Source organism: Sminthopsis crassicaudata, chromosome 5, assembly GCF_048593235.1.
Source record: "Sminthopsis crassicaudata isolate SCR6 chromosome 5, ASM4859323v1, whole genome shotgun sequence".
Classification (NCBI taxonomy): domain Eukaryota; kingdom Metazoa; phylum Chordata; class Mammalia; order Dasyuromorphia; family Dasyuridae; genus Sminthopsis; species Sminthopsis crassicaudata.
The window spans coordinates 130,647,310-130,660,913 of NC_133621.1; the positions used below are offsets into that span (position 1 = coordinate 130,647,310).

At 35.6% G+C, this 13,604-nt stretch overlaps 1 protein-coding gene across 9 annotated transcripts in view; it reads left to right on the forward strand.

Moving 5' to 3' along the window:
- TFEC (transcription factor EC) overlaps window positions 1-13,604 on the forward strand; it is an 83,216-nt gene that overhangs the window by 1,259 nt on the left and 68,353 nt on the right. The window contains exons 1-2 of one of the 9 annotated variants that reach the window (XM_074268233.1): window positions 1,451-1,696; window positions 2,708-2,943. The exons of 4 other annotated variants lie outside the window; for them this stretch is intronic. Coding sequence is in view for 2 of the 5 variants with exons in the window: in XM_074268228.1 (XP_074124329.1) it covers window positions 2,878-2,880 (3 nt within the window). In the remaining 3 variants the exon portion in view is untranslated. Of the gene's footprint in view, window positions 1-1,450; window positions 1,697-2,707; window positions 2,944-13,604 lie in introns of those variants that run through there. 4 more of the 9 variants (XM_074268228.1, XM_074268237.1, XM_074268232.1 and 1 more) reach the window with 4 other exon arrangements.

Consider the following 13,604-nt stretch of genomic DNA (forward strand, 5'->3'; position numbering starts at 1 on the left):
CAAAGACCTTCATGTACTTAAAATTAGTATTTCCTGGTAATAACTGGTTTGTAAAGTTAGCTCTTTTAACCTTGCAAAGTGAATTATAAACTTTGTCATTTCAACCTCATACTGACCAAATGTTACAGATGTTATTCCCAATTTACTGATGAGGAAATGGTTAAGTGATTTCACCAGCACCCACTGTCTCAGGTAGTTTTAAAGACAGTTTCTTCTTAATTCCAGATCAAGCACTGTCTCTACCTGTCTGTCTTATAGTTTGCGTTTGACTGTCAAATTCTTGATTTCATGGATAAGAAATCCCATAATTCTAGAAACCTGTGATTTTTGTTGAACTGAAACTTAAACTTAGTAGTTAAAAGAAATGAAACAAGCTAAATAATATTCTTAAAAGTAGTCCTGGCTAATTTTTCTGTGGCAAAACAGTTTGCTATGTCTCTCTCTCAATAGCTGAGGAGATTATAAAGATACTTGAATATGGTAAATATAGTTAGCCCAAGGAAAAGGTTTAAAGGAAAAGATTATTTATTGTTTCTTGGTATGGAAGAGAAAACATTAGATACAAATGAGGGTGCTTAGGAGTGGGGAGATGGGGAAGAAAGCAGTCTCATAAAATAATCTCAAAGAATGATCATACATCTGGAGCTGGGGAGGAATCTTCAGAGACCAGGTAACCCAACCCTTTGATTTTTACAGATGAGGAAACTGAGGCTAACCAAGGCTAATTTACCCAAAATCACACAGGTGGCAAATCTGAGAAATGAGATTTGAACTCAATTCTCGGACTCCAAGCAATTGTCTCTTTATTGTATCACTTTATAAAATGCTTTGGATTGGATTGATAGTAAAATTTGTCATGAATTCTTTTGGAAAATAAATGCAAAGTGAGAAATGAAAATATATCAATCAATACCAGAATATGAAACTTCATAGTTTCTGGGCCTGATATAAAGCTAGTCTAAATCAGATGGGATTATCTGATAACATATTTTGAAAGAAAAAAAAAACACAAACATTTCCCTGTGAAAACTGAATTGACAAGTTGTACAATAATGGATCTATAAAGCCAGTCATGTAAGATTTTTGCAAAAAAACCCCATAAAAACAAAAAACAGAAGAAAGACTCTTTAAGGGGACTATCTAATACACAAAGCAACTATATTTAGTTGTTTCTTTAATTGTAGAAAGTAAGTGTCCTTTTACCTGAGGAATGAATGGTGCTCAGCAGAATAACAAGGAATAATCCACAAGTAGAGAAAATATGGGCCTATGGAGGAGAGTTTGGGACAGAAGTGCTCTGGTTCATTTTAGGAAAAGGGAAGGAAAAAAAAAAGACATTGCAATCTCTAGAGAGGTAAAAAAAAGAAATCCTGACTCTAGAGAGCATGAACCAATGAGAAGTCAAGGAATTTAATCTCTCTGAAGATATCCAAATAGCATCAATACTATCTCTGAGAGTTTATGATCAGTGAAACTTGAAAGCTGGAGTTGTTTTTGGAAGCCATTCTTGGGTTTCCTCTCTCCTTAAGAGGCGGTGGTTAAGGGTCATTATATGGTAAGAGAAGAAACTGTTGGATCCTTTTTGTCATAATTGGAAGAAGAAAGTTACTGTGACTTAAATGTGTGAAAGAATTTTTGTTAATCATGAGGGGAGTTTTCAGATGACTGAGTTGTTGAAATATTGAAATAACTTAAGGTAAGTTGTGGAATTTCCTTAGTTGTAAAATTTTAAGAATGGAGTAGATGACCTAAGGGAATGCTTTTTAAAAAAAATTAATTGCTATAAGAAAACAGCAGGGAATTTAATTTAATGATCTAAAAATTTCATTAATTGCTATCTTTCTCATGTTTTCTTACTTTGAAAGAAAAGGAAGAAAAATTAAATTAAATCAATGACAGCCGTTAATACTATAAAGCAATATGAGGTGATGATAGCCATTAGTATAATTAAAGAAGGGAGAGAGCTGCACCCGGAATCCTGAAGACCTGAGTTCAAACCTAGCCTATGGCATCTATTAAATTGGTGACCCTAGTCAAGTCACTAACTTCTGTTTCAGCTTTCTCATCTATAAAGTGGGGTTAACCTGCCTCTCAGGATTATGAAAATAAAATGAGATCCTTTGTAAAATGGTTTGCAATCTTCTAGCCCATGTAAATGCTGCTACTGATAAGGAATTTTCCCTAGTTAGTTGAAATTAAGATTGCCAATGAGATAATGGAGTAGATTTTCCTCGTCTTTGTTCCTTTTCTTTTAGTTTACTGCTAATTACTCCACCTGAGTGGGGTTTAGGAGGGTAGTGAGAGTAAGTGATCAAGCTTATGCACTTCTTTCTCTGATATTCTCTCATAAGTCTTTACCTTCTTCCTTCCTGTCCTTGAATTTTGTCTTAGGAAAACAATCATTAACAAACATCTATTTTAGAGACTATTATGTACCCTGCTTAGACTAAATCCATATAATTCTCTTTCTATAGACCCCAGTGCAATAATAACAATAGCTAGCATTTAACTAATGCTCTGAGGATTGCAAACCCTTTATGAATAGAGCACTATCTCATTATATTTTCACAACAACTCCTGAGAGTAAATTCTCTTTATTATTTCTATTTTATAGATGAGAAAAATACTGCCCAGGAAAGTTTAAGTGACTTGTCCAGGATCATTGAGGTCCATTTTAATTCAGGTCTTCCTATAATTTTCTGTGCAGGACTCTATCCACTGGGTGACCCAGCTTTCTACCAGGAGCTTAAGGACTCGAATGCTTTTGTTGATGACCTCTGGCCTAAATGATTGGAAGTGGACAAGACTGTGGTGTCAGTGGCAGTAGTGGTCATAAACACTGGCAGGAAGATGAATGACCCCCTCTGTTAAGAACAAATGGTATTGGTCAGGACACTAGGCATGGAGTAATTAAGATTTTGTGGGCTGAGCAGAGGCTAAATTGTAAGGTTTTTTTTTTTTTTTTTCCTGTGTGTGGTGAATTTCTTTGAATCTTTATGACCAAAATATGAAATGGGAAGTCAGAAATTCAGCATTTTGAGACCCAGTGGAACCACAACCTTGGCATGTGACTATGAATAAGTTTGAGTTTCTCTGATGATATTGAGAGTTGAAATAACTTCCAGTGGAGGAAGGGAACAGTCAGGGAGAAGTGACAAAGTCTGGCTCTCTGAGATGTCTGAAAACATTGTTTTTCCCTCTCTGTGAATCATCGTGATACCCTGTTGGATTTGTTGCTCAAATCCCCAAAATACCGAGCTTACCCCTCTTCCTACTATCCTTTGGGATGCTCAACGTGTCCCAGGATACTTAAGCTACCATTCTGGAACAGTTCTACCAAGGGCTGACTTGTAGCTATGGGACTAGTAGAACTGATTTTTTTCAATATCATCTTTGAGAAAGTACTATCTTCATTAGGACAGATCTCCAAAAATAGAGTGGAGAATGGAGACCAGCATTTGGATAACTTGGGAAGAAATATCTTTTGCTTTGCTTTATTGCCCTTTTGTATTTTCACATGTTCTCCTTATCCATACTGTGTGCGTACCCCAAAGCCCAGTCTTTGGCCCCTTCTTTTCCCTCTTGACAATGTTATTTGGGCTTCCAATGGGTCCCCTTATTTTCTCTCAGCAGATGATTCCTGAATCTACATATCCAGCCTCCTTCTGCAGTTGCAAATTTACATCATCAATTGTCTTTAGGGCATGTCCAACTAGGTTCCCATCAGCATTTGAAGGTTAATGTATTTTATATAAGACATATTAATTTCTTCTTTAAACCTTCCCCTCTTTTCAACTTCCCTATTACTATGAAAGGCACCCACCATCCTCCCAATCACTCATCCTTCCCAGTCCTTAATCTCTGAGTCATTCTCCTCTCTACTCATCCCACATTAACCACTGCCTTCCTAAATCTTGTCTTTTATAATTTCATGAAATATCTTACATCTCTTTACTCACACAGCCACCACTCCAGTTGCAGGTTCTCCTGTCCCTTAATCTGGATTATTACCATTGGTCTTCTCTCTGGCTTATCTCTACCCAATATTAATAAGCCTCTGTTTAGCTGCTAAATGATTTTGGTAGGTCTACATATATCTCTTATTAGATACACCAAAGTAGCTTCCTTTTAAAACAAAATCTGTCTGGCATGTAAAGGAAGGGAAGGGAAGGGAAGGGAAGGCAGTAAGCATTTATACAGTGCTTTATTTCACTTTAAAATATGATCTCATTCATATATAAGTTTAAAAAGGAAACTAATTATATTGAAATGAAGCTATTAAATGCTTATCTATCCAAGTATGTGATCTTTACAATGACTCTGAGAAAGATGTTATAATCGTTGTTTCACAAGATGAGGAAAGTAAACAGGTTAATTGACTTGCTCAGGATTACTCAGCATGTTTCAGAACAGTTTTGAACTCAGGTCTTCCTGCTTCCATCTACCTGCTTCTGAAATTTTTAATTTATTTATGTTTATACAGAGCATAGTTTCTACTTTTCAGTCTTCTTATACTTTACTTCCCTCATTGAATGCAGGATCCAGCTAGACAAGCTTACCTGAGGTTCTTTAAACATAACATTGCAGAACTTTTGTCTCAATAGTCTTTCTCCAAACCTGTTTCTCAGTTTCTGTGGCTTCCTTCGGGTCTCATTTCAAATCTCTCTTCTGCCAGAGGCTTTTCCAGCTGCTATTGTCATCTCCTCAGAGAATCTCTAAGCTACTCTGAATGCATTATGTATTTGTATATATTTACATATTATCTCCTCAATTGGAAAGGGAGCTCTCTGAGGGTAGGAACTGGTTTTTGCTTTTCTTTGTATTTCCAGGGCTTACTTTTTATTGCCCAATTGACCAGTGCTATTTGGTTCTCCAGGAAAGCAGCATCTCCTACTCTTGCTCCTGCTCCTCCTGCTCCTCCTCTTGTTCCTCCTTCTCTGTACCTCCTCCTCCTTTTCTTCCTTCTCTTCTCCTCCTCCCCCTTTTTCTCCTTTTCTTCCTCCTCCTCCCCATTGAAGTTATTATTCTTCATTCTTGAAGAGAACCATGGTATCAGGGAGGTGATACCATGATATGAAAGTGAAATAGACTTGATAATAATGGTTTATATATGTTTTTTGATTTATCATTTGCCTATAGGTGATCTGCACCTTTTCTACTTTCAGAATTCCATCCTTATTTTAAACTTTGATGCTTTAAGTTAACTTGGCACATAGAGAAGTCTGAATCCGGATAAGTCACATACAGAAATGTACCTTATTTATTTATAGCTACATCTAGTACCATATGCTCTAAAACTTCAAATTATTTCATTCAATAGGAAAACATAGAATACTTTATTCAAGCTACCACTCAAGGCACTTGGGATATACATTATTTAAAAAAAAAGAACCAGTTCCTATTATCAAAATAGTTTATTCAGAGGAATCAATGTGTACACAGACAAGTCAATGCAAATTATATATGAAGTATTTTTTGGTAATATTACTAAAAACTGGTGAGATCAGAAATGGTTTCTTTAGGAGGAACAACTTGAGCTGAGCCTTGAAGGAAGGGATGGATTAAAGGACCGAGGTGGAAGGGAGAGTATGTTTTAAGCATGGGGGGAGAGATGGAATTGTGTGGCACAGTAGATAAACTGCTGGAGTCAGGAGAACCTGAATTCAAATTCAGCCTCACACACTTATAGCTGTGTGATCCTGGGCAACTCACTTAATCCGTTTTCCCTCAGTTTTCTCATGTAAAATGAACTGGAAAAGGTAATGGCAATCCCCAAATGGGGTCCCTGAGACTGAGTCAGATCCCACTGAACAACATTACAACAATGGAGAAGAGCAAGTAAATCAATCAATTGTTAACTTTGTACTAGCCAAAACCTGATACTTTAGTGGAAAAGGAATTCTTAGGTTGTTGTTATAGAGATGATTTAAAATTTGAGTGAAAGGAGGAAAATCAAAAAGGGAAAAAAAAAAAACACAAAATAAATCACTAGATTTTTGGGAAAAAATAGAAAAAGAAAAAAAGACTGATTGAAAGATCTTTTCTACCAGGCCAGGGATTTCTGCTTGGATTTTACTGATGATCTCTCTCTATATAAAGAGTAAAAGAATAAAGAGGTTCTTAACTTGGGATTCATGTATTTGGATGAAAAAACATTTTGATAACTACATTCCAATATAATTAGCTTTCTTTTAAAACTTATATATCTTATTTTATGTACTTAAAAAGGGATCATACTGCCAAAGAAAGTCATGGGCAAGGAAAAAAAATTGAAGAAACTCTGATAAAAAAAGTATACTAAATGCTTCAGAGGACCAAAGGCCCTCAGCAAGTCCTCTAAAATAGGTGGTTTTTGTGAGATATTCTGTAACCGTTTCTTGTAGCACTAAATGCTATGATCCTAAATTAAGAAATTCTATCTGTACATTTTTTTTCATGTTTATTTGACAGCAACAATAACAACAATATACTCCTAGTGTATTATCCATTCCAAATACCTTATTATTTAAAATGGATTCTATCACCATTAAGCACCCCTGCCTTTACCTCCAATAACCTTGTTTCTAGATAGGTAAGGTGGGTTTGGGGCAGCAGGTGCAGTGAATAGAAAGCCAGGCCTGAAGTCAGGGGGACGTAGCCTCCTAAGTTCAAATGTGACCTAGAACACTTAATAGAACCCTGGATAAGTCACTTAATCCTGTTTCCCTCAATTTCCTCATCTGTAAAATAAGCTGGAGAAGGAAATGGCAAACCACGCCAGTATCTTTGCCAAGAAAACCCCCCAAAATAGTCATGCATGAAGAGTTGGACAGGATTGAAAAGTGACTATACCACAGTAACAAAGGTAGTTTTTATTCTGTAGGTATTCTACTTATTATATGATCTTAGGGAAGTCACAATCTTTTTGAGCCTAGACTAATTTTTAAAAAGGATTTAGATTAGGTGATCTACAAGGCCCCTTCTAGATTTAACTCTAATTCCCTATTTCATAGCTAAGGAAACATACTCACCAAGATTGTGTATTTCAGACACTCAATAAATATTTATTAAAACCTACTCTGTGCCAGAGCCATCGCTAACGCATTGGGGTAAAAAAGACAATCCCTATACCTCTAAGAGCTTAGAATTGAAAGAGGAAAATAATGTGCAAAAAAATATAAACAAAGCTAGATGTATTGAGAATTGTTATGAGAAGACAAATTAACAGAAGGAAGGTACTAGATTTAAAGGGGTTGGGAAAGCTCCCAGTAAAAGAATGAATTTTAGCTAGGACTTAACTGGGATAGGGAGGTCAGTAGGTGGACTGGAGTGGGGAGAGCATTCCAAGGATGGGGGACAGTCAGAGAAAATGCTTAGAACTGAAGAAGGAAGTGTCTTGTTTGTGGAGCAGCAGGAAGGCCATTGCCACTACATCCAGGGTACTGTGCAGTAAGATGTAAAAAGACTGGAAAGATGAGAGAGGATCTAATTGGGTTTAAATATGAAACAGCATTTTGTATTTGATCCTGGAGGGTATTGGGATGCCTGATGTCTGAACACTAGATTAAGAGTCACCATTGGAAGCCTTTCCAAACTCCTCAATTCTAGTGCATTCTCCCCTTTTAACTCTCTTCTTTTTATCCCATATATAGCTTGTTTGTACAAATTTGTTTGCTTGTTACCTCCTTGGACTTTTGCCTTTTTTTGTATCCTAGGTGCTTAACCCAGTGTCTGGCACACAGTAGGCACTTAATAAATATTTATTGCCCAAGTGATAATGTAGAGCTCAGAGGTGTGATCTTATTTGCTAAGAGCTTTAAACTGGGGTGAGGAGTTTTTGTTGATATTGCATCATAGGAATAAAAGGAATTCTCTACAGATTTTTGATTATGAGAAACATTGGTCAGAGCTCTGTTTTGGGAATATGAATTTGACAGCTGAGTAGAGGAGAAAGTAGAAATGCAGAGACCAGTTAAGAGGTTCTCACAATACTCAAGAGATAGCAAGTATGTGAACTAGGACATGGAGAAATCCATGCAAGAGATGTTGGGGAGACAGAGTCCATAAAAGGGTAACAGGTTGGATATGTGGGTTAAGGGAGACTGTAAATCCAAAACCGCCTCTAGGCTTAAGAACCTAAGTGAATAAATGGGGAGAGCTGACATTTGTGGGAAACTGCATTTTCAGTTCATTGCACATGAGATATCTATGGGGTCATCTAAATTCAGATATCCAGCAGAGAGGGCTTTTCTGCCTTCCTGGAGAGTATCCTGGAGAAGGAATTTAAACTTGCAAACAAATTGAGTGGTTCTTCCTAATTTTAAATTTCTGTATATCTGATTTGAATATGGGTGAAGAATCCTTTGGGCTAGTTATCTAGATTTGGGAGACATTTGCTTTGTGATGGTAATTGAATCTTTTGAGATATTGCTGGAAGAACTTAATAGAGAAAAAGGTTTAGGATAGAGCCTGGGGTGACAAGTACATTTAGTGGAGGAAAAACCCAGGGTTGATAATTTAGATAATCCAGCAAATGAGGAAGAGGTGAACCAAGAGAGTGCAGTATCACAAGCTAGGGGAAGACACAGTATACAGAAGAAGGCGTATTTTGAAGTAATATTTGTCAAATGAATTAATTGTAAAATCTAATGATTTTTCTTCGAATTTCTTAGCCTTCCTGACCTCTCTAGACTTTTCCCATACTATTCATCAGTTCTTCTGCGAGTCAGATCTTTCTTTATCAGTCTCCTCCCCAGTTTACTGTGGGTGTCTATGTCCAACCAATCACACCCCTACTTTTCCAGTTTTCTTACATTTTACCTCCCTTCCCTCAAGTTGTCTTCAATTCAGTAACCCTGGCCTCCCTTGCTCTTCTGGGACACAAGACACTTCACCACCTCCATGCTTTGCGCTTATCACTGGCTACCCTCCCCTCCCCCCAAATTGGAATGCTTTCCCTTTTCATTTCTACCTCCTACCTTCTTTCAAGTCCCAGTTAAGATCCCACTTTTTAGAGGAAGCCTTTCCCAGTTCCTCTTGATTCTAGTGCATTCTCTCGGTTATTTATTTCCTATTTAACTTGATATAGTTTATACATTTTTTTTTTCTTGCCCTCTCACCCATTAGATTTTTGAGTTTCTCAAAAGATAGGGCTATCTTTTGTTCTTTGTATTCTAGGCACTTGACACAGGATTTGACACCTAGCACATATTTTAAATGGTTGTAAGTTTGACATTTACAGGAATCTTATGGAAGGAAAATGTCACAATATGATAAAGTTTTGGGTTAACTTACTACTCCTATAGACACAACTATAGTCCCTTAATCTTTCCTGAAAGCCCCAGGAGAATCATTCTCCTAAAAGCCACTCAATTCCTTTATTTTAATCACTCTTTTCAAAGGCTCTCCCCCACCTATCTGGTCTCTGCTAACTAAAGCCATCAATGAGATCTGTTTATTCTGATCTGTACCCTAATCCAGTCAGGAAAAGTTTTAATGATAAACCCCTCACCTAGAAGTGTTTTAACTTAAATTTGGTTACCACTTTTAATTAATTTTATCTAGTGTCAACTTTTCATTTTCATTCCAAAAACCTTTTTCTTAAAAAAAAAAAAAAGATATTAGGATTGAGAAGAAGGATTTTAATGGGAGACATTGTTTCCTAAGAAGTTTGATTTAGTACTGATCATGTTTCCTTCCTTCTGGTAAGTCTGCAAAGAACTTTAGGCTGGAGAGATTTATTTCTCAATATTTTCTGTTGAAGTAAAAGGGAAATTGTTAATATGCTTTCACAATAGGAAGAAAAAAGAAGAGAGGCCATTGCACTTAGCCGATATCATTGGGAGTCCTGGAGAGTCCTGGAAAGGTGGCTTAAGAGGAGTAATGTTAGAAGCTAAGGTTAAAAAGTGAGTGGCTGAGGGAATTGAGTCCCATAGTGTGGATACTTTATTCTATGAATCAGACTGTGAAATAAGTAAATATGGGATGATGAAGGAGAAGCAGAGAGAAGTGAAAGACTTCAAGGATAGCTAAGATCTATATAGGTATATATTTGTAGAATTTTATGGCTAAGTAAGTGTATCCTATTCCTTCTCTGATCAAATGAAATTATTTGTCTGGAAAAGAATCTTTTTTTTCTTCTGACACCCAGATTCGAGAAGGAATTTATCCTGGGCAAGATGATCACAATGTGTTTTGTAAAAGATGGAGAAAAATTAAGAGACATTTCTTATGTCACTGGGATATAAATACTGAGGCTATAGCATTCAATCTTATGACTGTTCTTTTGTGGTTCTTAATCTCTTAGATATTATTTTCGGTTTAACTCAATATAGGGATGGAGTTTAAAGAAGTTACAAGACAGGCTAAGTAACATGATCCTTAAGTTATCTCAGAAAACACATCTCAAGCAAGTTTTAGGCAAGTAGCAAATTGCAATCAATTCATTGTTAAATTTCTGTCAGTTAAATTTGTCTGAAGTCAGTATTGTATATCATTGATAATTTTTTTTTAACTAAAAGGCATGATAAAGTAAAAATTGATAATCTTTTTTGAAAAATTTAGGAGTACGACTTGTTTTCTCACCCAGTCAGAGAACATCTCACTTCTGCTTGGAAGTAACCCATGGCTTCAAGTGGAGCTTTGATGTTGAGTTGAACTGCGTTCAGAAATATTGCTCAGAATTATCTTGATTGTAAACAAATTCCTAAGTAATTAAATGACTTGACCTGCTAAATGAGAGTAGCTTTTTACCCCTTGAAACAGAGGAGAAAGCCTAAAAATAGAATGACTTTAAGGGTGTAGAGTTGTTAGTTGTTAGTTCTCATCCTAATTAGCTATTGTGCTCAGCTGTTTCTTAAGGGGCTTTCTACTTTTAGGCTCAATCACTACATCTTGATTGCTATTATATATCTCAGGGATTTTTACCTTTTTTTGAATCATGGACCCCTTTGGTAAATTGAAATGTATGGACACTTTCCCAATATAATATTTTAAAATAAATAACATAAAATACATAGGATTGCAAAAGAAACCAATTAAATTTGAAATACAGTTATCAAAATGTTTTTAAAAAAATAATTTCAGGGACTCTAGCTTTAGCACTTTTGGATATATCAGTTTACCTCTAATCTGTAAAACATGTCACATAGGCTCAATGATCTCTGGTTCTTTCAAGCCTGAAAAGTCTATAATTCTAAAGCTTAGATAAGCATGCTTGTCTACCTGTTTCCTATAAACACACAGATGTAACATCCAAATACATCAACAATTAAAAAATAAAAGACAGAACCAGGGCATGTTTTTTTTTTTTTTTTTTGACACTCCTTAGAACTGGAATTTCTCCTTTTAAAGACCTCAATACAGTCTAATTCTGGGTGTTGTGGTATACAAAGTAGCATGGGATCCATGACCAGGTTATATTGTCTCATCCATTGATACATTCAGGCTATGGATGAAACACGGCATGGAAGAATGGAAAGAATCAAGTGCCAGCACATAGTAGGCAGTTACTAAATGTAAGTAAGCTGGATGTTAATGTGAATATTGGACTATCTCATAAACAAAAATGAGCAAAATGAAGATCATATGAAAGTATGTGTATCATTCTATACCTAGACTGAGGAGGGAAAATTATTTTGTTGTTGGTCTTCTGGAGATAAGATTGATAATAAATAAATAGGCTTTTGAGGATATATTTAGTAGTTTTAAATTTTTATAAGATCATCAGGTATATCATAGCTAGCTTGCCATAGATTAGAGTCCACTGCTCAAATCAGAAACTTAATGATTCTAGCAGCAAGAGATCATTCTCTGAAAGCATTTTCAAATTTATTATCAATTCAACAAAACATTTATTACGTCTTAATTATGCGTCTGTCACTATTGTAGATATTAGGGGTAATAGGATACTAGGGGTAATTATAGGAAAAGTTATAATTGAGGTAGGAGAGGGGATAAGAGGAAACTGGATGGTTCAATGCATATGAACTCTGAAACATCTAAGTTCATATCCTGCCTTGCATATTTACTAGCTGTCTCTTCCTAGGTAGGTCAGCCTCAGTTTTCTCATCTGTTAAATGATGAGAATGAGTGCTTACCTCACAGAATTAGTGGGAAGACCAAATGAGATAAACATTTTTCAAACCTTATGTCTTGTGATCCATAAATATTAATTATTATTATTAAGTTATATGCAAAAATAAGTATTCTATATGATAGAATGATAAGAACTAAGGAAAAATATGAACAAAAATGTGAAATTTGAAGAAAAACTTTTACCTGGACATATTTAGAACTTCAAATAAATCTAGTAATTAGATATCATCTAGGGAGAATCCTGAATTTAATTTACAAAATGCCTAAGATATATAAAGTCCAGATAATTTGGTTTATCAATTAGGATTTCTGTTTCCTTGATTTATCTTGTAGAAATCACACTTTGGGTATCAAATATATTCCGATAATTTGTATAAAATTAGATCTGAATTTCAAGTTTTATTTTCAGTTCAATTAACTTATTGTGTTGGAACATTTTAAAACTCATGTTCTATAGCAGGAAATGAGGGTACAATGCTAAAATCCCAGACGATTCCATGCCCTCAAAGAGCTGACATTCTACTAGGGGATATAAATTGTTTGTTAAAAATATTCAGGTAACTTTATGGATGAATTCATCTGAGCTCTATTTGCAAAGTTTTAAAAGCCAAGAGGACTTTTTTTTATCTTTCCCTAATAATCTTTATTGAAGCAAGAAATAGAATGTTGAATCCTCTGATTCCTCAGGCATGGGTTAGGAAAGGTTGGTTTCTGCTTTTCTAATTGTTGTGTAATTAGAAGGGATTTTTTTTTCCCTCTGAAGACAAGCACAGCACATCGTAGTAAATTCTTTCGCCCTCCAAAGGTGAGACCTTTGCTCCCTTTCAGCTTTTTTTATCCAGATAATCTCAACATTGCAGTTATGAGTATGGTGGAGGCACATGGACAGCAATATTGAAGGTCAGAGTGAGTTTAAGGAGGAAGTTGATAACTTTCAACCCAATTTAAACTATCTCAAGATAAGGAAAGGAGGACTGATTACTAAATAATAATAAAAAATGTTGATATCTTGGTTAGAGGTGCATGGGAAATGCCTCTCAACTGATTGCCTGAACTGTTATTGAGCAATATTAGGTTTTAATGCTAAATGAGTTTGACCAAGCATTTTTTCCTGTGGTTCATGTTGCTCTCCCCAGAGAAATACTCAATAGGGAAGTAATTTTACAAGCTTAGATTTCCTACAGATGAGACTTTGGCTGGATGATTGCTAGTCTTGGAGTACTATTTTTCTAAAATGATCATGGCAGTTAATGCATACAAAGGGAATATCTAGTTTCTAGTCAATCAATAAGCATTTATTAAGTATCTCCTATGAGTCAGGCACTAGGTTAAGCATTGAATTCTGAGAGATCTCTTTTGGTGGAATCAATGTCTACTAATACAAAGGAGATTGGTCTTGTCAGGGAACTGAAAATAGATTTGGAGAAAATAAGGTATTATTATATATCAGGTCTCCAAGCTAGAACCTCTGACTTAGAACTCTGAATATAGACACATTCTGTTTATCAACCGTGACAGTTCCCTCTTTC